This window comes from Clarias gariepinus, chromosome 11, assembly GCF_024256425.1.
Source record: "Clarias gariepinus isolate MV-2021 ecotype Netherlands chromosome 11, CGAR_prim_01v2, whole genome shotgun sequence".
Classification (NCBI taxonomy): Eukaryota; Metazoa; Chordata; class Actinopteri; order Siluriformes; family Clariidae; genus Clarias; species Clarias gariepinus.
The window spans coordinates 9,002,692-9,029,203 of NC_071110.1; the positions used below are offsets into that span (position 1 = coordinate 9,002,692).

The following is a 26,512-nucleotide window of genomic DNA, read 5'->3' on the forward strand; positions in this document are numbered from 1 at the left end:
GGCCAGTTAGCAGACAGTCTGATCATTTCCCCGGTGACCTAAGAAAACTTTCTACCTCAATGCTATCCAAGCACTAGTGAAAAGCATTAGTGTAGCAGGGAATTATATAGAGAAATAAAGGTCGTTTTTACTCTCATATCTGTGTTCTGTTATTCTGCTCAATCAAAATTCCTGGTTTGACATGAACGCACCTCGTAAAACAGTTGGTCTGGAGATTCGGGGATTTTAAAAGTCTTGTAATATTCATTAGATATAAAAGTGCTTGACTGATATTGGACGAGTCAACTTTATATAACACGTACAAGCAGACATAAAAGAAAATCAGCACAGCACATACTTTAATAAGGTTCATAACTGACTTGAATAAAAAAGTCCATCCATCACCACAATGGAAAATATAAAGGAGCTTCAAATATGAACAGTAATATTATCTTGCTCGAAAAAGATACGCATTTAAAAACTTTTCCAAGATGTTAACCAGTGTCTTGTGAAGCATTCTTGATCGTGCAGATTTATCCATCAGTTGGCTTTGCTTAGAGAACAACCCTGGCTGAGCTAGGCAGGGGGTCAGCATGTGGAGCGCCAGATGACCCAACCTTGCCTTGAAGGGTTTGGGACAGAAGGAGTGAAACGGTCCGTTGTGGTTAAACCTGCATTCTACCGGCCGAGCGTCCTGACAGTGACAGTTTTAAAGTGATCCAAAACAAAACAAAACAATACCAGCTTTACAGGAGAGCTGTAGAAGGTTTCGGATGCATTGGTGTACTAAAATAGAAGGTGTTCAGGAACGTATTTGGAAACTTAAATGCTCAAATGTAACGTTTTTGATGCTAGAAGGCAATTTGCTGAAAATACAGTGATAAAATACAATTTCTTTATTAAAAAATGCATATACTTACAGTATAAGTTTTTTTTTCATGTAAAACAATTTCAAAATAATTCATTTTGTCAGGAAATCATAAATGCTTTCAGTCGAATTAACTAAAACCCGCTGGCATCCATACTTAATTATGTAACTTTATATTATTTATAACTATATCTAAAAGTTCCTCATGATAATAGAGCCTGGAGAACTGGAACATGCTTGAGGCTCAACGATATAAAATAATAATAATAATAATAATTTGGCAACTATTTGACACACACACACACACACACACACACACACACTCATCCTGGATCTCGTCAGGTTGCTACACTCCAGCGTGTTGCTGTATCCAGTCGCGGAACTTTGTGAGTCGTGTGTAGACGCCAGGTTTGTTGCGGCGTGCGCAGCCTTCTCCCCAACTCACTATCCCACACTGGAACCAGATATTTGCCTCGGAGACACAAACTAGAGGACCGCCCGAGTCACCCTGCACAACACACACACACACACAATAAAATAAGAGAATAAAGTCAAAAAGTAAACAAAAAATTTAATAGAAAAGGGTAAATAAAAAAGCTGACTGGAACGATTAATAGAAGGCAGTAGGAGGTGAGAGAAAGAACAAATAATATGGATAAATATCAATGAATGAGATAAAAGCAAGATTAGATAAAATGTATGAAGAAAAAAAGAAGCAGTAAACAAGTACATAGGGAAAAAGATTTATAGGGGAAAAGGGAGAGGAGGTAGATTGGAGAATTAGCATGAAATAAGAGAGATAGAGAAAAAGGGGCACAAAAAAGATGAAATAAAAAACTGAAAAAGAAGATAAACAACAATATTAATTGGAGAGATAAAGGGGAAGGGATGTGGATGTGCTTAAAGGAGGAGCAGTTTTTGGGGAAAAACAAAGAACCTGTTCTTTTGACCTTAAATGTAGCTCCTACTTTAATCTGGTGCTAAAGTTACAGTAAAAATACTTGTTGGTAGTCTACATCACATACGACCTGTTACGTAATAATACCTCAGTGTTTGCAAGAGACTTCATAATCTCATTTACTTTCTAAAACAGCAGCTCTGACATTATGTTCACAGTACATTAACTCACTTGTTTTTTTTAATTACATAATTTCTATAGTAACACCTTCCATATGATTTAAGAGGCAACTCTACAGTTCATGCACTGAAAAAATAATCCCAAAAAAGTATAAGCGTTAAGTTGGTAACTTTTTGTCTTTTACAGGACATTCATCCAACTTTTGCGTAAGGAGTCTCCAGTCTCAGTCCACAAGACATGGCAGTGTGCACTTAGTTATTCTCAGGAACAGGCTCATTGCTGTTATAATACAATTGTTAATAAGGAATAATGTGTTTCACGGGCACTTCAGTGTAACTATAACTGGAGAAGAGCACCATGTTGTGCTGTAAGAAATTAAAAGTTCTTGCTGTGGTACGAGCAGAATAAAACACTTAAGTAAAAAACAAATACCCATACTTACATACTTTTATTTTACTCATCAAATAAAAAAAAGTCTTATGCTGAAGTGTTGTATCCCTTTATGTATTTTAGAAGAATAAGAAAATTAATTCAGAATTTTCGGTTAACAGTGACTGAGCTACACCGATGAGCCGGTAGGTTCTGGCCCCTCTGGGTGCGGCTCCTTAGGACCTCTGGGGAGGTGGCACCAAGACACTCTCTTGATGTGAGTTGCAAAGTGAGGCTTCCATAAATCAAACATTTATGATTGTGATGGAGGGTAGCAAAGGCTGCCTTTAAATTGTGGTCAGATTTTATTATTATTTTTATTTGTGCTGCATTGCCTTTTCTGTGTGATCAGACAGGACAGACTTGCCTTCAGTCCCCATTGGCAGGGTGAGATTTGGGTACCCATGATTCTGTCATCAGTTTGCTGATCAATGTTGCTCAGTTCACCTGGTGATGGTGTTAATGGTATGCTGATTGGTCACGTCTAGTAATAAGCCATGGACGCTTTTACTGCACCATCCTGTATTTAGAGTAAAAGGACAATCTGCATGATTGCAGACTGCAGATCGATTTCAATGGATCAGGGTGTCCACCAGGACAGATCACAGATAGTACCAGGTTATCCCTATTGCGCCGATATTTTTAATAGAGCATGCCAAACTGTTCCAGATTAGAATTCTTGATCGCTCAACCCTGTGACACCTTAAATCATCTATTAATTGACCTCAAATTAGCTGTGAAATGTTAAGATGTACTTGAGTTCAGACCAGTTTGAAACAGAACTCAGGAATGCCGGAAATGGCCAAAGTACTGTTACACTTGTGTCACATCATGTCCAGTCTGGGTGAAAGCACTAAACAAATGGTTGCATTTTGAGGCAAATGTTTATGGAAAAAAAAACAGAAACTTAGCACTTTATATTAACCTCGCAGCTCCACGGCACTCAAAGGTGTACTAGCTGATAAATTAAATTTATGATAAGGGGGGAAATTTGGACATTTGATTTATTTTTATTTTTTTGCTGAGATGTTCCTTTAAATGAAATAAAAAACCGAGAAGGAGAAAGACAAATGAGTAAGAAAGGAAATGAGACAGATAAAAAAAAAAAAACGAACTGAAAATGAGAGAAAAGACAAAATGAGAGATAGATGATAATGGAGAGCTGTAGGTGGGTGAGGCACAGATAGAGAATTTAATTATTATTATGATGATCACTTGTCATCCATCATATCGTCCTTCTAATTTAGCCGTATTATTTATTGTTCCATTTCATTTCGTCGCCATTACGCTGGAATGATTTGTTTTAGGCATAATACAATTTTGCCGTTAATTACTTCGCCAATATCGCTGCGTAAACAACGCAGGCAATAAAGCCCGTTCGAATTGGAAACTGAAATGAGAGAACGTGAGAGGACGAGCCAGCGCATGAGAGTGAATTAGAGGAAAAGAGAGACGGGGGAGATAGAGGAAGACTGAAAGAGACGGAGGAAGGCAGGAAGGGCCTGTGTGAGGGAAGCAGAGTAAAATAAGGAGATTAGGGGTGGAAAGAGCAGACGAGTGTGCGGAAAAACGGATGAATAACAACACGGAGCGGAGAAGAAAATTATGGAAATCAAACCCATTTTCACATAAGGGTGCAGAGGACAAAACACACACACACACAAAAAAAAATGAGGAAGTGAAAAAAAATCCAGGTCGTATTTACCTATAAAGATTTCCAAAAAAACAAAAAACAACAAACACAACTGATTAGCTGCTTGCATTAAAGGCCAGGATAATACTTCGCACTTTAAAGGAGCCATCAATCACAGTGGAGAAGGCGTGGCCTCTGTGTCCGTCAATCACAGCGGAGAAGGCGTGGCCTCTGTATCCATCAGTCAGAATGGATAGGGGTGTGGCCTCTGTATCCATCAGTCAGAATGGATAAGGGTGTGGCCTCTGTGTCCGACAGTCACAGTGGAGAAGGCGTGGCCTCTGTGTCCGTCAGTCACAGTGGAGAAGGCGTGGCCTCTGTATCCATCAGTCAGAATGGATAAGGGTGTGGCCTTTGTGTCCGTCAGTCACAGTGGAGAAGGCATGGCCTCTGTGTCAATCAGTCAGAATGGATAAGGGTGTGGCCTCTGTGTCCGTCAGTCACAGTGGATAAGGGTGTGGCCTCTGTGTCCGTCAGTCACAGTGGAGAAGGCGTGACCTCTGTATCCATCAGTCAGAATGGATAAGGGTGTGGCCTCTGTGTCCGACAGTCACAGTGGAGAAGGCATGGCCTCTGTGTCAATCAGTCAGAATGGATAAGGGTGTGGCCTCTGTGTCCGTCAGTCACAGTAGAGAAGGCGTGGCCTCTGTGTCCATCAGTCAGAATGGATAAGGGTGTGGCCTCTGTGTCCGTCAGTCACAGTAGAGAAGGCGTGGCCTCTGTGTTAATCAGTCAGAATGGATAAGGGTGTGGCCTCTGTGTCCGTCAGTCAGAATGGAGAAGGGTGTGGCCTCTGTGTCCGTCAGTCAGAATGGAGAACGGTGTGGCCTCTGTGTCCGTCAGTCAGAATGGAGAAGGGTGTGGCCTCTGTGTCCGTCAGTCAGAATGGAGAAGGGTGTGGCCTCTGTGTCCGTCAGTCACAGTAGAGAAGGCGTGGCCTCTGTGTCCGTCAGTCACAGTGGAGAAGGCGTGGCCTCTGTGTCCGTCAGTCATGGGTGGAGAACCCATGGCCTTACAAGCAATCACAGTAGTGGCATCTGTCTATCAGCCAAAAAGGTGTGATTCCTGTAACTGTCAATCTCAGCACTGGGGGCGAGGGCTTTTTGAATGTCAGTCACATGGATTAAGTGATATCTTTATAAAACGCTTGCTTAATCAGTCATTTCAGTTAAAACAGCTCAAGATCAGATCAGAGCAAGATTTCAAGAACTTTTTTATACTTTTTAATTTAGCACTAATCTTTTTTTATTTTTATTTTTAGATGACCATGATGCGCAAAATGTCAGAAATAGAGATGTGCGACAAAGATCTATAAAACTCATACAATTTTATAATGGATTGTACTGCCTTTATTCTGGCAGGATTTAAATAATGATGTCTTACTGAATTATGCCTTTGTATCAAAAACCATCTGATTAAATTATCATTTAAGCTCCGCACCAGATAGTGTGTGTAGGAGAAATGAGCATGTACAGCCATTCAAATGTATAGAAATGTCTATTTAGTTTAATAAGGAGAAGAGGAAGAAAGGAAGGAAAAAAAGTAGAAAGATATGTTTTTTGTTAGAGAGATAATGAGAGAAGAGACTGTGTCAGCAGTGCAGCGGAGATAGATGTTCTTTGATGGACAAAAGATGTAATTTCTTATAAAACTTAACAGTTCTTGTCATTTTTGTCATTCTTTAAATACTGTAAATTAAATATGATCATGCCAATAATGCTTGAAGCTGAAGTGAAGAGAACCAAGAGAAAAGAAGGAAAATGTGTACATACAGTGGGTACGGAAAGTATTCAGACCCTCTTAAATTTTTCACGCTTTGTTATATTGCAGCCATTTGCTAAAATCATTTTACGTTCATTTTTTTACATTAATGTACACACAGCACCCCGTATTGACAGAAAAACAGAGAATTGTTGACATTTTTTCAGATTTATTAAAAAAGAAAACCTGAAATATCACATGGGCCTAAGTATTCAGACCCTTTGCTCAGTATTTTGTAGAAGCACCCTTTTGATCTAATACAGCCATGAGTTTTTTTGGGGGGGAAAGATGCAACAAGTTTTTCACACCTGAATTTGGGGATCCTCTGACATTCCTCCTTTCAGTTCCTCTCCAGTTCTGTCAGGTTGGATGGTAAACGTTGGTGGACAGCCATTTTTAGGTCTTTCCAGAGTTGCATAATTGGGTTTAAGTCAGGGCTCTGGCTGGGCCATTTAAAAACAGTCACAGAGTTTTTGTGAAGCCACTTCTTCGTTATGTTAGCTGTGTGCTTAGGGTCATTGTCTTGTTATAAGGTAAACCTTCGGCCCATTCTGAGATCCTGAGCACTCTGGAGAAGGTTTGCGTCCAGGATATCCCTGTACTTGGCCGCATTCATCTTTCCCATCTTTTGCAACCAGTCGTCCTGTCCCTGCAGCTAAAAAACACCCTCACAGCATGATGCTGCCACCACCATGCTTTACTGTTGGGACTGTATTGGACAGGTGATGAGCAGCGCCTGGTTATCTCCACACATACTGCTAAGAATTAAGGCTTAAAAATTCTATCTTGGTCTCATCAGACCAGAGAATCTTATTTCTCACCATCTTAGCAAACTCCATGCGGGCTTTCATGTGTCTTGCACTGAGGAAAGGTTTCCGTTGGGCCACTCGGCCATAAAGCCCCGACTGCAGTGACTTTCTACAACTTTCTCCCATCTCCCAACTGCATCTCTGGAACTCAGCCTTAGTGATCTTTGGGATCTTCTTTACCTCGCTCACCAAGGCTCTTCTCCCCCGATAGCTCAGTTTGGCTCTAGGAAGGGTTCTGGGCTTCCCAGACGTCTTCCATTTAAGGATTATGGAAGCCACTGTGCTTTTAGAAACCTTAAGTGCAGCAGAATTTTTTTTTGTAACTTTGGCCAGATGTGTGCCTTGCCACAATTCTGTCTCTGAGTGCTTCAGGCAGTTCCTTTGACCTCATGATTCTTATTTGCTCTGACATGCATTGTGAGCTGTAAGGTCTTATATAGACAGGTGTGTGGCTTTCCTAATCAAGTCCAATCAGTATATTTAAACACAGCTGGAGACAAATGAAGGTGTAGAACCATCTCAAGGATGATCAGAAGAAATGGACATCACCTGAGTTAAATATATGAGTGTCACAGCAAAGGGTCTGAATACTTAGACCGATGTGATATTTTAGTTTTACTTTTTTAATAAATTTGCAAAAATGTCAATTGTGTGTTTTTCTGTCAATATTCGGTGCTGTGTGTACATTAATAAAGAATAAAAATGAACTTAAATGACTTTAGCAAATGGCTGCAATATAACAAAGAGTACAGTATATGCATATATACTGCTTTTGTATGTGTGTGTGTGTGTGTGTGTGTGTGTGTGTGTGTCTTTACCTGACAAGCGTCCACTCCTCCAGTAAGGAAACCGCTGCACAGCATGCGTGAGGTCACCTGACCCTCTGTTACTGAATCACATATTGTGTCATTAATGATTTTAACTTGTGCTTTCTGCAGAATAACCGAGACCCCTCCTGGAATTACATCCACAAGTACACACACACACACACACACACACACACACACATACAGAAAGCTTTGATTTTTTGATTCCAATATACATGTGACTAATCTTGAACTCGAGCTAGAAGTAAACCAAGACTAAACGCAAAAAAAAGATCAAGAGAGAGAGAGAATGAAAAAATATAGTAAGTAGACAATTCCCTCCATGTACATCTCCCTTTACTCACCTTTAATCACTAATCTTCATCCCTCTTCGCACCTCCCTTAACTCAACCTTACTCCCGATCACCTTTACCTACTCACTTCCTCTCCCGATCACTTCCTTACTCACCTCCCTCTCTGACTGCCCCCCAGCCCGTCACCCAGCAAGGCATTCCGGGTGGGAAGACGTGCGAGCTGGCTGGCAGACACACTGGATGAACAGTGCTGGAGAACTGCAGTGATTGCTTCAGTTCCAGTAAGGCGACGTCATTATCGTATGTCATCTGGTTGTAGTCTGCATGTGTGATGATGGTCTTCACCTCACGCATCTGTACATTGGTGTCATCCTTCTGCTGATCATGCATACCGCTGTATGTCATCCAATTTGACGGGTCACGGTATCTGCGGATGGAGCGGAGAAGGTAAGTTTCTGGACAATTGTTGAAAATGAAAGAAAAAAAAAGGAAAGGAAATGAGATTCGACTCAAATGGATGACTTTTTCTTTTTTTGGATTTCTTTGATTTTGAACAAATCCAAATTGAAATGTTTTCTCCAGCTCATTTTAAATCTCTCTTGCTGAAATCCCACGAGACCTTTTTTTTTTTTCAGAAGCCTGTAGCATGGCGTATTTTTCTCCAAGGCCCGTTGCGGGAACAAAGCGAAACACTTTCACACTTTAGCACACCGCTTCACGCTGTCACACTTTAGTGCGTAGTTTTCCCCCCCGTCCTGGTTTTTTCGAGTCCCCCTACACTGTATTTTTCTGTATTTCTCTGCTCTAAACCTCTTGTGATATTACATAGTAATAAACTGAGGAAGTAGAACTGAGAGCAGGTAAATAACAGTGAGGGAAGTCTGAAGGCCTGGGGAAAAAACAGCTTTAGTGCTCCACCTGCTGGAGAGCACTAGGAAATACAAGCTTTTGGATAATTTGCAGCATTATGGTCAAGATTACAAAATGATGGAAGGTGTTTAGTTTAGCAGCTGTATGATAGATTATTTGTCATATTACTGTCATATTATAACCTCTATGGACACTTATCATTCCATTTTAACATTCTTTAGTGTATGCAGAAATTAAGGTAGAATGAAACGTGTTGTACTTACGAAGCTTCACCGGTCATAAAGCAATGAGAGGCAGTGAGCAGCCATTTGTCCGAGATGATCGAGGCGCCGCAGACGTGCCCGCTAGTTTGGTAGTGTAGGCTGACCTGCCATGGCCATTCACCCACGTCAGCATTCACCCCGCCAACAATACGGTTGTGTTTGTATGGACGCTCACCACAGTCTGAAACTCACAATGTACATTTAAAGAATTTACTGGGTTTCTAGAAAAGAAATACGACCTCATACTTTGCCCCACTGTTTCAGTACCGTTATCGCTGTTGCTCTATTTTCTTTAAACTTGAATGTAGTTGCTCATTAGCCGGTGCAACTAGTCATCTTGTTTACAACAAATAATGTTAATTAGCTATCAGAATAATGCAATGTAGACAAAACAAAACATGCAACTGCTGTTAAATCTATTGAATAAGCTGTTATAACTCTAATATCAATACTAAAAGACCGGAATGTACCTAAAGCGACTCATCAACAGGTTAATGTTCTCTTCCCAAAGTCAGTGTGTATAAAAGAGCAGAAAATCTCATTAAGAAGTGATGGGAAGGTTAACAGGAAAGCAGTGATGGACAGTGACTCACCACAGCCCAGCTCATCAGAACCGTCGGAGCAGTCGTTGACTTTATCGCACTCGGCATTGAGTTTGTTGACACACTGTCTATTTTTACAGGTGAAGGTGAAGTCTGTGCACATTCCCTCAGCTGGAAGAGAAAGGGATGTTAGGAGAACCAGGTAGATACAGTAGCTCAGTGGGTTAAAGGAGCCAATGTTGGGCTCTTGAGCAGGGCCCCTAGCCGTGACCCTCTGCTTGACCCCAGACCCCAAACTGGGAGATGCGAAGAAAGAATTTCACTTTGCCGTAATGTACAACTGGCTTCTAAAGTCTAGCACCAGGATATTGCAGTTCCTTTGTTTGCCCTTTTTCATTTCTTTCCGTTCTTCAGTCCTTGCTTCTCTTCCCTGAATTTTTATTGCTTCTTTTCTACATTTTCATTCCTTCACTTCTGCCTTTCTTTTTACCTTATCAAACTTCCTTCCTCCTGCCTTATTGTTCACACTTCCTTCCTCCCACACCCTTTCCCTCCCACTCTTCTATCCTTCCTTCTTTTCATTCAGTCCCTTCTTCACCCCCTTAATTTTTCTTTGTGTACTTTCTGTATTTTCATTCCTTCACTGCAGTCTTTTTATTTCCTACCTTCCTCGCACCTTCCTTCTTTCATCCCTCCCTAGTTTTTTCCCTATCTTTTTTTTTTTTTAGATTTTTCTCTCATGTATTCCCTTCCGTCTTCATTCCCTTCCCCTTCCAACCCTTCTTTCATTCATTAATTGACTCCTTAATCAATTAATTCATTTATTGCAAGACATCCTTAATTCTTTCTTCATTTTTTCTCCATTCTTTCCTCCATCCGTTCTGCCTATTTTCTTTTTATTTTATCCAAATTTATTTTATCTAAAATTTTCCCCTTTTTTTCTTTCTTCTTCCACTTCCTTCCCTTATTCCTCCCTTCATTTCCTCCCTATTAAAAAAAAATCCTCAGTTCTCTCTTCCTTTTAAAACATTTATTCTTTCATTTATATAACCTAGTCATGCATTATTAGCTATGCGTTATAACAGAAACGAGGCAAACCATATTTTTTACTCAATAATTGAATACTTCATAAACTATTCTTAATTATAAAAGCAGCGGTGACATAATGTCTTGTTTGCAGGTGCTGACTTTAGTAACCTGAGCCACATTTGTCCTACAGGACACCCGTTCATATAAAGTATGGGTTTGAACAAAAAGCTGAAGGCTGGATCTTTCTCTCTAACGGTGCAGCCAGAGATACTTAATCAATCAGAACTATTGATCAATAGGGGGCGAGGCAACTTATCAGCTTTAAATTATGCACATGCACCAAACAAGCTGAGGAATGGAGTGAGGGTGTGAGACTGACACGAACTGAAGGATGGCGATGAGTCAGTCCAGTAAGCAGCAAGCAAGTTTGAAACTTTTACCACCTGTCTGTTTGTGCTGTACATAGCTGAGTCAGTATTCAGAAGAACGCAAAACTGGCAGCAGGTGTACGCCTACCAGCAGAAACAGCTTGTGAGAGCGTTCCGAAATGAGCAACATACAGCCATCTGGATAGTACTTTAAAATGAATAGCAGCCAGTAAAAAAAAAAAAGAATCAGATTCCAGAAAAGTAAAGTATATATATATATTTCTACTCCTGAAAATGGTTAAATAATTCATAAATCCTTACTAACTCATTAGGAATAGCAAATAAATGGCGTTCAGACAGAGAAGTGTGCTTTTTAAAGACAGTTTAGTAACACCGAGTGACATGGAGCTCATAAAAGATAATTCAGACATAAATGACTGTTTCTTGGGAATTTTGCCGGTTAGTTTCAGTGTTAGCATGGCTTAATGTCAATGAATATGATGTCAATCATCTGATTTGGCCTTCGTAGTCATCACATCTCAACCCTGCCTGCATAATGTGTTCTGAACACACCCACAGTGAGTGAAATATTCTGACAGTCATGTTGAATCATCGCACAGCATCACAGTGATGTTAAACAGACAGATGGCTGCCAGGAAGTTACACTCTTTGCTCTTTTCTTTCCCTACTCTTTACACTTACACTCCTTACAGGAGGCCTCATCGCTGCCATCTGCACAGTCTTTCTTCCCGTTACACTTTACGGTGTCGGGCATGCAGGTGCCGTCACCGCAACGGAACTGATTCTTCACACAGGCTGCAGAAAGGGAGAGAGAACGAGAGAGAGAAAGAGAGAAATTGTTCATATTAAATCATTCATCACTGGTAACTGACACCGATCCTGAGCCTTATCTCAATAGCACCAGGCATGAAGTGGGTGAACTTTTCCTGAGATGGGATGCCAGTCCATTGCAAAGCACCATGAAACACACACACATCGCATCAAAGCTTTTTGTTTGTTTGTTTTTCTTTGTTTTAATTTATTTCAAGAAGTAAAACTCAAATTTATTTTAGATTTATTACATGTCAGTTGAAATATTTTAAGCACTTTTTTTTATTTTGATGATTACAGCTTCCAGCTGATGAAAATAAAAACTAATTAGAATCAGCATCCCAAGATTTTAGAATTTAATTTCTAGTTTGAGTAAATTAATATTCACACAGTATATACTGTAAACACTGTGTATCTCTTGGTCTAGTTCAGTACACACATGGGGAAGACAGAAGACTGACTAGGCAGTAGTCCAGATGATGATGATCAACACCCTACTCTAGGAATCAACCACATAAGGTCATGGCTGAAAGGGATGTATGTACACAGAGTGAAAGGTGCGGCATGTAAATGCACAAGGAACAGGGAAGAACTTAAGCAAAATCGATTTAAGAACTTGGGAGAGCTCGATGAGGCTGAAGTCAGTGCATCAAGGGCCACCACGCACATGCTACAACTGTTACATTCCCACTATCAAGCCACTCCTGAGTCAGAGACAATGTCAGAAATGTCTTACCTGTTCCAAACAAAAAGACAAAAAGAACATTGCTGGCAAGGTCCTCTTTTCAGATGAACGCCAGTAAAAGTCCACTATGAAGTTTCCACATGCTGTGATAATTTGGGGTGCCATGTCCTCGGCCAGTGTTGGTCCACTGTGTTTTATCAAGTCCGAAGTCAATTCATCCAACTCAGAGGTGATTTTTAGTACTGCACTTCTGTCTGCTGATACAAATTTCCTTTTCCAGCAAAACATAGCACCTTCCTACAGTGTCAAAATGACTACTAACTGGTTTGCTGACCATGATATCACTGATCTTGATTGGCCAACCAACTCTCCTGACCTCCACCTCATAGAGAATCTATGGAGTATTGTCAAAAGGAAGATGAGAAACGCAAGACCCAACAATACAGATGAGCTAAAGAGCTCCAATCAAAGCAACCTGAACTGACAGACTGAGCGCCTCCATGCCATGTTGTGTATGCAGTAATTCATGCTACGACTATGTACTGTGCGTATAAATGAATATACTTTTCAACTGTAAATTGATGTAAATTTATATAATATGTAATAATAAGCTGTAATCATCTAAATTAAAACAAAAAGATGCTTGAAATATTACACTTTCTGTATATTGAATACAGAATATTTGAGAGATTCACCTTTTGAATCATGATTATCCAACTTTTTTAACATGTACTGTCTATCACAGACCAAAAAGTATACAGTAAAATAAGTAGGAATTTAGCTCAATCGTTCTGTATTGTATTTAAACATGGCTTTCCAGCAAGTCATTATACAGAATGTAAAGGCCACAGATTTTAGAATTCAGAATGTGTCTATCTCAAAGAAACCAAATCCATAATTCTTGTACTTTTGGTACAAATATGTACTTTTATACTTTTATGTATCCAAATCATGAATATGTATCCAAAGCATGAATAATTACACCCCTAATTAATATTATTCAATGGCCTCTAGGTGAGTAAAAATTGGGGCAAGATATGAAAAATATAAAATTTCCCATAGGTTCTCTTCATGGATGAAGCAGTATATACCAGTTACTGTAGCAGAGTTAAAACTGCTACCACTGAAAAGTAAGGAGGATATAAGTAACTAATGCTGTACAATTAAATGCATAAAAGTCAAAACCACAACATGGACCTGTGCAATTAATTAATTGCAAAAAAATAATAATTTATTATTTCTAAATACTTCTGAGATTTTGAATAAATATTGGCAAACATCATCTTAATGAGATCATCTGTGCCTTTATTTTCTTTTAGCCTCAATAAATATAGAGATGGTGCATTTAATAGTTAACATATTACAGCTTAAATCACAATGTGTCTAAATGATCACAATGTGATTTAATTAAATAATGCAGCCCAAATAAAAACTGTTGTGTCTCACTGTTTAAGTGATCAAAAGGTCAGAGAGTTGGGCCCTTCAGCAAATAAAAAGGGCCCACCTTTCTAAGCGAATGGCTTTCTAAGCTATAAAGTAATAAAGAAATAATTTTCACTGTTTTGTAATGTATGGCATTGATTGTAGGGCAGTTATCAATGTAAATAATGATCATGTTAGTTATATGACAATATTTCCATCATTTTCCAAAATGAATTTAAATATATCTTGCGCCTTTAAACTGAGGGGAAAAAAAACAACAACTCACTGCAGCCTTTTTCATCACTGTTGTCTCCACAGTCGTTCACTTGGTCACAAAGCCAGTACTTTGGTTTGCATATGCCGTTGTCACATACAAAGTGGTCCTCCTCACATTCTGGGGGCGAAGGACACGTGCATAAATTCACGTTCTTAATATATAAATACATTCAGAGAACATGTCATCCTGAAATCATCTGTGTCAAAGATGAATGTGTCAAAGTGTCCTAGTTCTCAACCCAGAGACATGAATGTAAATATGTTTGCACTCAGTATGTTAAAATACAGTATCTTTCTTCTATTATTTATCATACATACTGTACTGTATGACACACCTTGTCATTTGCATACAGTATATCAATAAATATTTTTATACCTCTACAAAAGTTACCCAAGCTAGCAGAATTTTAGGGCTTTTTTTATTTTTATTTTTTTTATGTCAGTCTATTGCAGGTGGACGGCAGTTTAATGCCAGCTTTCTATTTTTTTGTTATTTTGTTTCTTAAAAAGGACAATGCGATAACTCTGCTTACAGAATGAGATTTTAAATACCGCAGGAAAAATACAGTATTTAACTTTGAGCTCTGAATTTCAGGTTGAAAAAACACTAAAAACAAAATGCACTTTTAATATATATAAATTTAAAATTATTTGACAGTGTACAAATTGTACCACACAATATATATTTTTTTCTGTTATAAGCAGCACGTCACTTCATTAACACGGCGTACCCCTATTTTTCACACTCCTCAGGCAAACTAACAGGTGGCATTGATGCTTTAACAACTTGCCATCCACTTACTTTTTTTCTTTAGAGATAAAAGTAGGGCAGGAATTTTTTTTTCCTTTTAATCACTACTTTTTACTACGTCTTCTGATAGCAAAACACTCTTATCCTCTCTCCTGCTCGGCTTTCATTTCGATGTCATTTTGACATTCGTTCATCAGAACGACTGCAGTGGGCTCTGAGCCACCTCGGGCCGGGATCATCAATCAAGGTTTTAAACCTTCATTCACAAGGAAATTTAGTACAAGTCCTAGTTTGACTTTGTAATTTGAAATAAAAAATATATATTTTAATAACAAACAAACAGAACTGCTGTAGTGTACTTCTGAGAACAGAGAGTGATTGTTACGGCACTTACGGCACTTTTTCTCATCGCTCATGTCTCCACAGTCATTCCAGCCGTCACACTGAAGCTCTTTGGAAATGCAGAGTCCTGAAGTACAGGCAAACTGACCCGGACAAGCTTTACACAGAAAGACAGACGGACGGAATCCACATAAAGAGTCATGAATGATCATTTAAACAGAAGTGTTCAGGATTTTTGAGACACACGCAGCACTAAGATCTAATAATCGACAACAGTTTACTTCGAAGAGATTCGTATCACTGAATGTGATATGAAAATAATACTAATACTATGGTATTAATAACAGAATGAGATCATCAAAGAATCTAGAGTGTCTTACGGTTCTGTGGGTCGTATGCCCTGTACTGGGCATTGAAGCCTTTATCCGAATATGAGCCATCTGAATAGAAGCTTATCACCAAGGTGTTATTATCGCTGCTCAGAGTCAGACCGGGCCTTTCGCCGCAGTACCTTTCACAAAAGTAGAGACAAAAAAACATTACTTAATTAAGAATTTGCCGTGCGCGAATTTCTTATCTGTTTGGACACTCATAACACAAAGCTGATCACTGCTTTTTAAAAAAGAAAACAAAAGTTAACCCATTGCACCAAAGCCATCACACATTACGCCTTTTGAGTGACTAACAACTAACCCTGACTCCATCTCTTAAATGTTTGATTATTGATGTAGTGGTTAGCACTGTGGTCTTATCATAGTAACGTCCTTAACCTAGATCAGTGTGTAGTGCACACATAGTGCCTAATTTAAGCTGGATAATGCTTGGAATGACATACCGTACCTAAAGCCCCGTTCATACATACAGAAGGCAGATGAGAAATCTCGTCGAGAGCGATTTTGGTGGAACACCTGGCATACTCCAGGGGATTTATGGAAACTCCTGGGCTCTCACAGGGCTCTTTTCAAACTCGCCAACCGGACATGTAAATTCTTTCTGTAGACCTTCCATAAGAAAAACTATATGTATACATTGCTGTCTTACTGGCACTTATAGACTCACTCTTGAGGAACTCATGGACACTCTCCAAAATCACGGGGCTCTACTTGTTCTTGCTGATCTCGTGGACACAACAACGATGGTGAGTTGGAGGAATGACTGAGGTGATGAAGGAGAAATCCTAATAGTTCAGTGAGAACAAGTTTTTTACTTGGCAGGAGTTCTGGCGTTGGGAAGTGATCTATGTAATCCAGGACACGTGAGGCACATGCGGTGCTCGTGACGCTCTCACCAAGCTCTTCTCGTAGTCATAGGCCTCCAGTCAAATACTCCTTGCCTCTCCTTGTTCCCGTATAAGTGCTCCTCATTCTCGATCCACGCACAAAACCATGTGATCAGCGGGTATTACTTGTCCGCGCTGTACCCTCGCAAAGAACGCCTCGTTCTTGCAAAAGCTCTCCTCAAATCTGTATACTCGCAATGCAACATTTCTATGTCACGGAAAGACCATTTTCTCAATAAAAAAATAGCTTTCTACAAAATTTCTCCATGGACTTCTATGTGAAAGGAAGGGGCCTAAGATGTCTGTAAAATAGATCAATTATTTTCCTACAAAAGACAATTAAAGGATAAAAATTAACAAGAACTTTCACACTTAAGTATAAAATATTCCCAAAACTCAGCTTAACTACAGAGACCTACAAAGATCTAGACAATTACAGTGCTGTTGGTTTTGGACTAAAGATTGGGATGGACTGATAAATAATCCACTTATGCTGGAATAAAATGCGTCAAAATGTGTAAAAAATCTCAGGTGTCACTGTTGCTGAAAAAAAATCAAGTTAGGAAAAAATGAGAATTGTCTGCTTCTAATATACTGTACACTGGCACCTTTACTACAAGAAATAAAACATACAGTATATTTAACGTACTGTATTTGACATGCCTAATACTGTAAATCAAAGGTTTTGTATATTAAGTACACAAAATTAAAAAGTAAATCTTACTTTGAGCCGTTGATCTTCACATAGTCTTTTTTGCAAGTTTGAGTGTTGGTGCCTGGTTCCTTTAGACGGAACATGCTGAACCTCACTCGGATTTTCATGCCTTTAGGCACCTAAGCACATCATAGGCACAATGTCAGCAATGAAGATTTATTAAAAAAAAAGAACAAATTTGTGCTAGAGCCTCGGTAAAGAAATTAGGCAAAAATCTGAACACCGAATTTCCTTATACTGCAAATGCACTGAAGTTAATTCGGGCAACAAGAAAGGTGAGCTTATAGCTGCTTCAGTAGTTCAGTTTTTTTTCTAATAACAAAAATCTGGCTCAGTAAAAATCCAACTCAGTAACCTCATTTGTAGAAAACCATATTTTACATCATAGGAAAAGACAAAGAATCTGTGTGTAGTTACAGTGATAGTCCAGGCGCAGTTCACCATGGGAGGGTAGAAACTTGGGTAGTGCGGGGTGGTGAAGTTTCCAGAAAGGTCGGTCAGAAGGGCTCCGCATGTCTCAGCTACAGAAAGACAAAAACACAACCGATCAGACAAAACAAATAATTCCATGTAAACCAAACACTACAGTAGTGCAGTGTTGCAACAAACAAAAAATAGCTTGAAATGTTTATACAGTAAGTAAGCAATATTACACCAGCAAGAGTGTTTATAGTGAAAATCACAATAGATATCCTGATCAAATAGGCATGCATGCCAGTAGAGGGTCCTGAAGGCGGAAAAACTTGACGCATGTCATTCCATTTATCAGTCCATCAAAATCTTATTTATTATTTGTAATAATAGTGATAAATGCTGGTTGCAGACATCTTGTGCAAATTGTTGGGGCCACAACAGACTCTAGAATCGCTCCTGAGCAGCACTACTGCACATGTTATATTGCTTTTATACAATGGTTTTATCAATTAAAATATCATTAAGTATCTGACTTTCAAGACAAAATATGGCCAAATAACTAGTTTTATTTGGTTCCACGAATAGAAATGGAGCCCAAAGAAGCCACGTTTCAATAGTAGTACACAAGGTAGCAGGTTAGCTGGCTCACAGTGATTTGTACATCCCTGTTTAAGGTGCGTCCTGCATATTTGGCCTCCCTTTCTCCTTTTTATCTGGCACTTTATCCAACGTTATATTAATGAGAAAACATATTTATACACCGAGTAGAAAGTGCCAGGACAAATACTGTAGCACAGGGCATTGCCACCTTTATGGATGTACCATGTGACCTTGTATTATTTTGCCAAGCATTTCCAAACACTTGTAACAAATATTACATAGTTAAGTCCATCCGAGTAATCTGATTGGATTGGATTGGATTGGCTGTCTATGAGCTGTGATAATAGCTGGCAACAACACTAGGACATTTATTAATTTATAAATACACTGGAAGTCTCCAGCATGGGTGAGAGGAGGTCAATACACTCTTCCATAATAAGAAGAGAGCAGCTGCCTGCCGAAACTAACATTCGAAACCAGGCACGCTGAATGCTATGGCGCTGTCATAAGGCAAACTATAAACCTAACTAGCTTCGAACAAAAGGCTGAATCTTAAGTCATCCTCGTTTGGGTGAAACAGAGAGCAGGAATTGATCTGCATTGATTCTGTGTGTTAGGTGGCAGCTAGTTTAGCTATAACAGTTGATGTTAATTGATGTTAATATGGAGTCCAGGTAGTTATTGGAGGCTCAGGTAGACTTGTAGATAATTCTAGTCCTGAACTACAGCCAAGTCGAGTCCTCAGAGATACAGCTGTCAACATCAGTCGAGGCCAGAACCGTCTTCATTGTAAAGTGAAACCATCCCCAGACACCGGACGCATCCCAAAGAGACACACGGGGCATCCATGCGACGAGATCTCCAACCAGAAGCGGGGCACCAGGATGAGTCAGACAGGATCAGAAGGCAGAGGGAGTCTGGATCACTGGCAGCTCAGGAACGACATGATTTAACGATTTAACCCCCGGGACCCGGAAGTGGAAATCTAAAGAGAAACGTCTGAGATTTATAGGACTGTCCACCACCATCATGGTTTATTCTTCTCATTTTAGCCACATAGTACTGGTAAGAATTAAACTACTTTAGTTTAACCCCTGTCAATTACAATAACTGTCGGTTGCTAACCGGATATGTCTTAAAGGAGCAAAATATCTGGCTAGATAAACAACCAAATCCTAATCTATTGACATTAAATTATGTTTGTGAAACTGTTGTACTGTATAAAAGCAACATCGCACTCAAAGTCATGCTGCTGAGCTGGATAACAGCATTGATTGATGTTTAGCACATCATCACGTGCTCTTGTGTGATGTATCAGAGTGAGTGATACATATCCAACAACAACTCTCTTGTAGGTATAAAAATATTGAAATATTATGAATCACCCCAATCCTAAAATATGATATAACATGTGAGAACAAACGTGATGCAAAAAAAAAAAACATAACATGCACACTAAAATAGTAGCTGTATAAATAGGAATAAAAGACAGAAAACAAGACAGTCCAAGTAAAGCAGTTGTAAACTGGCCTTTAACACACAGCTAAATCTGAACAGTCTGAGTCACCTCACACTCCATGCTTACAATGCAGGCATTCTAATACTGTACTGAGGTTTTTATTCCAATGTTTTCCAATATTCTTCACTTTACAATAGAAATGCTAAAGACGGAGTATAATGTGGTGGTGTACTAATGATACCTGTAATTCTGGAGATGGCGCTGTATTGTGCTTCAAATCCTGGCTTCTGGATTGTATCAGTGACGAGGTTGATGAGCATAACATTGCTAGAGGAGATGACTTCCAGGGGGTTAGTTGGGGGACGTTGACCACAATTCCTGTCAGAGTAGACATCATAAGATTAAAAAAAAAAAAAAGTCACTTGTAAGACAATTTCATTCCATAATTGCAATCATATGAGAATCATGTAAAGATGTTTCTAAGAATTACAACCTGGAAAAATGATGACCTTCTATGTGTAATGATATTTCTGGGCCTGCGTTTATGCAGTTTGATTTTTGAACCGGAACTTTAATATCCATAATGTAAGTAAGTACATTATAAAGAAGTAATGGTCTATTTATAAATATTGATGATTAGTCCACCAAAACGTTTGGAACAGTACTGTAATTTAAATTAGTATTTCTTTACTGTTTGCTTTAAATTTCCTCAGGATTTACTTAAAGCAGAGTCAGAAAACTAACTGGAACCGATTTCAAACCCACATCTATTTTTAATAAAAAAAATAACATTAAATCCAAAATCTCATCATAAATCCTAACAGGCTTTATGCATTATAGGAGACAAAACCTTTCATACGATTTGATGAGTACAGCCTTTGCGCATAGTGTAATCAATGAACATGTGTGTGCATGTTAAAGATAAAACAACAGATAAACTTTTAACTGATGAAATCCTTCGTACAAAAAAAAAATGTTGTCTGATAAATTATTGCACAAACTTAAAACCTGGAACGTTACAGGAACACAACCAAGATTTTTTTAAATTTAAGTACAACTAAACAGAAATGTACATCCCATGAGAAAGGTTATACTATTTCTTTCTGTACTAAACACTCCTTCGAAAGGGAGAGTTGCAGGAATGCGCAAGTACCAGTTTGCAAGCCGGCTCACTCTCGAGAACTTGCCTTCATCCATCTTCCACCACGCCAATAACCATTTAAAATAGTTAGATAGACAGATCTTTTTGAACTGGCTGCATGCCACAGTCTTAAACTGCTGGGACACACCTTGTTTAAAAAAAGAAGAAAAGATTTTCATTGACATTGGTTGCTAGTTTAGTGTAGAGAGCACTGCAGGAGCACTTTCTTCTAATTCTCTCCTACTGTATCTTCTCACCTCAGACTGCAAAAATTGAGTTTAAAACGCCTTTCCCTCTCGCCAGCATTTCAGTGGCTCCATGCGTTTTCATATCTTCTGTCATGCCTGTGTCTTCAAGCATGGTTTAACCAATGTAGCAGCACAGAGGTTCTCATGAGTTGTATGTACTGTACAATACATGCTGCATATTTTTCATTAAGAAATCCCATCAGTGTAGTTTTAAAGCCTTTAGTAATTTGTGCATCATTCCCTGAGATTGTTCAGAAAAGAAGGAGCACTGGCTTTAGCTAGGACAAACTTACAAACATTATGATTCACCCAAGAGTGAATCAGTAAAGTCAGGCAGGGGAGTCAAGGCATTATTCATGGACTTGAGTACACTGAGATCCTGCCAGATCGCCACTAAGTGTCTGGTCTTCTCGTCAGTACTTGTGAGAACTTGTGAGATGGCCCTCTGTTGCTTCAGCACCCATCTAATCATCTTCTAACAAGAGCCCAACCTGTCAGCAGTTTGTGTGGGGGCAGATGATGTTTCTCCTGAGCAGCAGCCAGCTTGTTTTTACATAAGTAGGTGGAGGCAACTACAACTTTCTTACGAATACTAACAACTCAATGAAAAAAAAAAAAAAATTTTTTTTAAAACTTTGAAAATTATAAAAAAAAAAATGAAAAAAAATATACCAGTAATTTGAATCAAATATAAAGTTATTATGAGGGATGTTAAAGTCATACCAGGACTTTTGTTTGTGCAGAATAACAACATATTTATGAGACGAATACTAACTTTATTTCTTTATATAATCCTCTGATGCACTACACTAATGCACATATCCCAGAGATTCACTTGTGCTTGAATACCATCAAGGTAGAAGTTTTCTCAGTACGCCAAAGCCATGATCAGACTGCCTGCTTTACGTCTGAAACACTGGCCTCCCAGGAACTCTTTTAAATGTCCGACGCTGGTGGTAGGTGGAGGCAGTGGTAGCTCAAAGGGTTAAGGCACTGAGTTACTGATCAGAAGATCGGCGGTTCGATCCCCAGCTCCACCAAGTTGCCACTGTTGGGCCCTTGAGCAAGGTCCTTAACCCTAACTGCTCCAGGGGTGCCGTATCATGGCTGACCCTGCGCTCTGACCCCAGTTACGCTGGGATATGCGAAGAAGCAATTTCCCTCTGGGGTTAATAAAGTTCTAATTATTTTTATTATTATTATTATTATTATTATTAATAAATGGCTTGGAGTAAGGTCAAGAGTGTATGGGAGAGTTCCGAGTTCCTGTAACGTTATTTGTGAACGATTGTGCGTACGATGCATTTCTTAACTATATTTGTACCACTGTTGGTTGTGTCACACACTTTACTTTCTCGTTTCAGTCCCTCTAGTCCTTGCCAGTAAGGCTCATGTATGGTCTGAGGGAATGTGCAACTTGACCACAGATCAGAAGTGAGGCCAAATCAGTCTTCATCTTTCATTATTTCCCTGCTAAAGTTTGGGAAACATTTGCGTCATACCTTGTATCCCTCACTTTGGACTGTCTGTACTATAGGAACCGTGTTTTTTGCTTTGTAGAAAGAAACAGCACATGCGATGTCTCTGTCCCTCTTCATTTTTTAGAAGTAGAGAGTAACACTAGAAAATGACAACAGTATGGCTGTTGAGATTTGTCTCCAATTTGCTCACTGTTCGTTACAGGTGATGGATTTGACATATGTTGCTGCGTGTTCTACTGGATGGCAATGCTTCAGGTGGTGAAACAAGTTCGTAGTATTTCCGTATTAGTTTTAGTTGATACAAGTTTTGTAAGTCCGCAATACACAGCAACCGGTCTCTTGTGCATGGGACTTTACATTGCAGTAGCAGTTCCATATCTATTCCACAGCCCTTATTTATTCACAATATCTCTCTTTTTTTTTGCCATGATTGCTGACCTGTCACTTAGGACACATTCCTCTTCATGACTTGTGTAATTCGACAGCAGTAGCATGTGATACGGGCTCCACTATCTTACCCAAACGTGCCTTGTGTACTGTAGGTTGTTGTCTACATATATGCTGCCACATAATTAATTACAATCTCCTTCTTATATGTAATATGATGGGCTGTCCAGCCATGTCAATGTTTAGTTCACTGTCTTGTAGTTTAAATCTAAAAAACATCACGAGTGTATATATGGTTTACATGGTCCAGCTGTTTCACCGTAACAAAAAGCCAGATATTGGAGACTCCTTCCAAAAGTTTCAATAAATATCATCTTACTGTAAAAAATAATAAATCAACACCTTTTGACCAATGAGAATCAATACTTTAAAGGGTGTGGGGTTACATTTGTAAAAAACACTTTCAGGATTATAAAGCAACTCTACTGTTTCCCTATAAATATAAATCCCAATTAACAGCACCTCAGATTAGGGCTGTTATGAAGGCTTTATAAAACATAAGTAGTAGACCAAAAATTACCAAAAATATTTTGGACGCCTTCATAAAATGTACAAAGAAATCAAAATCAGGAAAGATGATGGAATTACAAAGTTTTGACAAACTTTTGACTAGTAGTCTAAGTCAATTAAACCAATAAAATTACTCTGAATTGTCTGTATGGACATTAAGTTTAATAATGCTACAAAAAAAATCAGGTCCATCCTGTTTTCATACTTGGCTGAAAACTCATTTTAAGGAACATCTACTCACTGTGTGATGGCACGAGCTTCATCGGGGCTGAGAGAGTCGAAGATAAAAACATAGTCACTGGAGCATGAGTCCTGAATGTAGAAAAAAGGGAACTTGACCAGGATGGCTTTATCAGCAGGAGCGCGGATTTGCCACTGGCATCGCGTCTGGGCTGGATACCCAGCTGGGTAACCAGGTGACTGGAACTTCTGGATGTTGGAAGTTGCCTCCAGATTAATGACACATTCCGCTGCTGGAAGGAAAAACATTTCTCACTCTGAATGAGCGCATGCTAAGAAAATACTCTACAGTGTAGTTAACAGAAAACACTAACCCAGGATAGAAAAGTACACTTTGGTAGAGTTTAAGTGCAGAAGTATTAAACATGAAAGAGATAAGAGGTATCGCATTAGAAGATGTAAAAGCCAATCAGCATTCAACATGCATTCTACAGTCAAACGAGTTACTATTTGCATAATTATATTTTTTTTGACGAGACTGCATGTGCTTCTGTGCATATTCCTTGCTTATTTCCTTCCTTCCCTTTATTCTTTTCTTTCTTTATTCCCCTTTCTTCATTTATTCTCTCCCTCCCTTCTTCCCTTCACTTTTTCCTTCCTTTGCTTATTCTTTCCTTTTCCTTACTTTCTTCCTCTATTAGTTTTTTTTACCTATTACCTTTTTTTCATGGCTTCTTCTTCCCTTGCTTCCCTTTTCTTTTCATTCCTTCCTTCTTTCAATCCCCATCCTTCCTTTTTACCTTTCATTCACTAATTCATTCATTCTTTTTACCTTTACTTCTTTATTTTCTTACTTTATCCTTTCTTCCCTTTTTACTTCCTTTCTTCAATCCTTCTATTTACTTCCTTCTTTCATTGTTTTTTTCCTTATTCGCTCCCTTTTTCTCTTTCCATCCTTCATTCCTGTATCCATGTTTCCTTCTTTTCTTGCTTCCCATTGTCTTTTGTTCTTTCCTTTCTTTTGTCTTTCATTCCTATCCCTCTTTCTTTACTTACTTCCTTTCTTCTTTCATGCTTTTCATGCTTCCTTCTATTCTTTTTTCTTTTTCTTTTCCTTTTCTCCTTGCTCACTTTTTTTTTACGTTATTCCTTCTTTCAATCTCCAATCTTCCTTCTTTCCTTTTTTTTCATTCATTCTTTGTTTTCACCTTCACTTTTTTCTTTCCTTAGTTTATTCTTTCATCCTTTTTTACTTGCTTTTTTCAATCCTTCTATTTACTTCCTCCTTTATTTTTTTTCTTACTCCCTTTTTCTTCCTTTCTATTCTTTCTACCTGTATCCATGTTTTCTTTTTTTCCTTGCTTCGCTTTTCCTTTTCTTTCCTTACTTTTTTTCTTTTTTCATTCCTTCTTTCCTTTCTGCTTCACACTACTGTATTAATTTTGGTTAATTCAGCTTTAAATGGCTAGCACTGCAACCTAACCACTCTAAGCTTTGACTGATTCCAAAAGTTACGCAGATTATCACAGGCCAGGTATTTTAGTCTGCACCAGAGTGTGACTGCTTTGCATGAATGAAAAAAAAAACAATGATAAAAATGCATCCCTTTCAAGTTTTACATTATATACCCTTATCAGCCATAACATTAAAACAACTTGTCTAATATTGTGTAGGTCCACTTTGGGCCTTTAACATATGTCCAACCCACTGAGGCATTGCCTCCAAAAGATCTCTAAAGCTGTGCTGTGGTATCTGGCACCAAGACAACCGCAGCAGATCCAGTCCCTAAGGTTGAGAGGTGGCGACTTACTGGATTGCACTTTAAAGAAATTGGAAGCCAAGGCAACACAATTTGAACTATATGTTTTTCAAACCATTCTGGACCATTTCTACAGTGTGGCAGTATGCATCCTGCTAAAAGAGACCATTACCATTAGAAGCACAGTTGCCAGAAATGGGTTTACTTAGTCTGCAACAATGTTTAGCTACAGTAGGTGGTATGTGTCAATGTAACATCCACATGCTAGGATGCCAACAGGCTTCAGTGTCAGAATATTGACCTCCTTCCCATAGCCATCTCTTTTCCAGCTACCTGGAAACCTGGATGTTCATATGATGTGAAAGAAAATGTAATTTGTCAGACCAGCCTACTCTTTTCCATCGCTCCATGGTTCAGTTTTGATGCTTATGTGATCATCGTAGGTGGTTTTAGCAGTTGACTTGGGTCAGCAGGGGCACCCTGACCAGTCTTCATCTACACAGATCCATACACTATGTAGCAAGGTGCAACTATGTTATGCTACGTTGACGGACTATGTGTGCGCCACAAGACCTGCTATTGTGAAAATGATCTACTATCACAATTTGTCCCTAGTCAAAGATAATCTGACTCTTAGGCTTGCCCATATTTTCAACTTTAAAAACTGACTGCTTATTTGCCTGCTAATATCCCCCATTCTTTGACAGGTGCCACTGTAATGAAATAATCAATGCTATCAGTGTTTTAATGTCATAGCTGATCAGTGTATGTGAAAGCACTTTTAAACTGCACAGAATTATCTACAGAATCAAAAATGAAGACTTAAAGGAATCCTGTGTTGAAGACTGTAGTTGTGTCTGAAACTTTGGTCATCTACAGTATGTCCATGGTGCAGGTTTAAGGTAATGCATGCAGGAATAAGCTCTGGGGCTGAACCTGTGCGTTGCGTTTTACATGTTCATGCGGGAAAGCAGTAGACGGATGGAAAAGGGCAGCCATTTTTCAGTGACTGGCAGGAGAGAAGCTGCCAAGCCAGGTGGAAAATTGCAGAGCAGCAGTGACTGAAATAGGACACGCTTTACTCACGGGCTCTTGGGTTCCTGGCCATCCTGTCGTCTGTAACTGCAGAGTGAGAGGGTTGAGAGAGTGAGAGAGAGAGAGAG

General features: G+C 39.0%; 1 protein-coding gene across 1 annotated transcript in view; it reads right to left on the reverse strand.

Annotated features, from left to right (window-relative positions):
• Positions 1 to 1,147: 1,147 nt before the first annotated feature.
• st14 (ST14 transmembrane serine protease matriptase) overlaps positions 1,148 to 26,512 on the reverse strand; it is a 44,281-nt gene continuing 18,916 nt past the window's right edge. Inside the window, exons 6-19 of the mRNA XM_053507533.1 lie at positions 26,436 to 26,471; positions 23,652 to 23,880; positions 19,825 to 19,961; positions 17,528 to 17,631; positions 17,120 to 17,229; positions 15,497 to 15,627; positions 15,169 to 15,273; positions 14,034 to 14,141; positions 11,512 to 11,625; positions 9,464 to 9,583; positions 8,871 to 9,051; positions 7,893 to 8,164; positions 7,436 to 7,572; positions 1,148 to 1,355 (exon numbers count right to left, since the gene is read on the reverse strand). Of these exons, the coding sequence (XP_053363508.1) occupies positions 1,194 to 1,355; positions 7,436 to 7,572; positions 7,893 to 8,164; positions 8,871 to 9,051; positions 9,464 to 9,583; positions 11,512 to 11,625; positions 14,034 to 14,141; positions 15,169 to 15,273; positions 15,497 to 15,627; positions 17,120 to 17,229; positions 17,528 to 17,631; positions 19,825 to 19,961; positions 23,652 to 23,880; positions 26,436 to 26,471 (1,946 nt within the window). The 3' untranslated portion in view covers positions 1,148 to 1,193. The remainder of the gene's footprint in view (positions 1,356 to 7,435; positions 7,573 to 7,892; positions 8,165 to 8,870; positions 9,052 to 9,463; positions 9,584 to 11,511; positions 11,626 to 14,033; positions 14,142 to 15,168; positions 15,274 to 15,496; positions 15,628 to 17,119; positions 17,230 to 17,527; positions 17,632 to 19,824; positions 19,962 to 23,651; positions 23,881 to 26,435; positions 26,472 to 26,512) is intronic.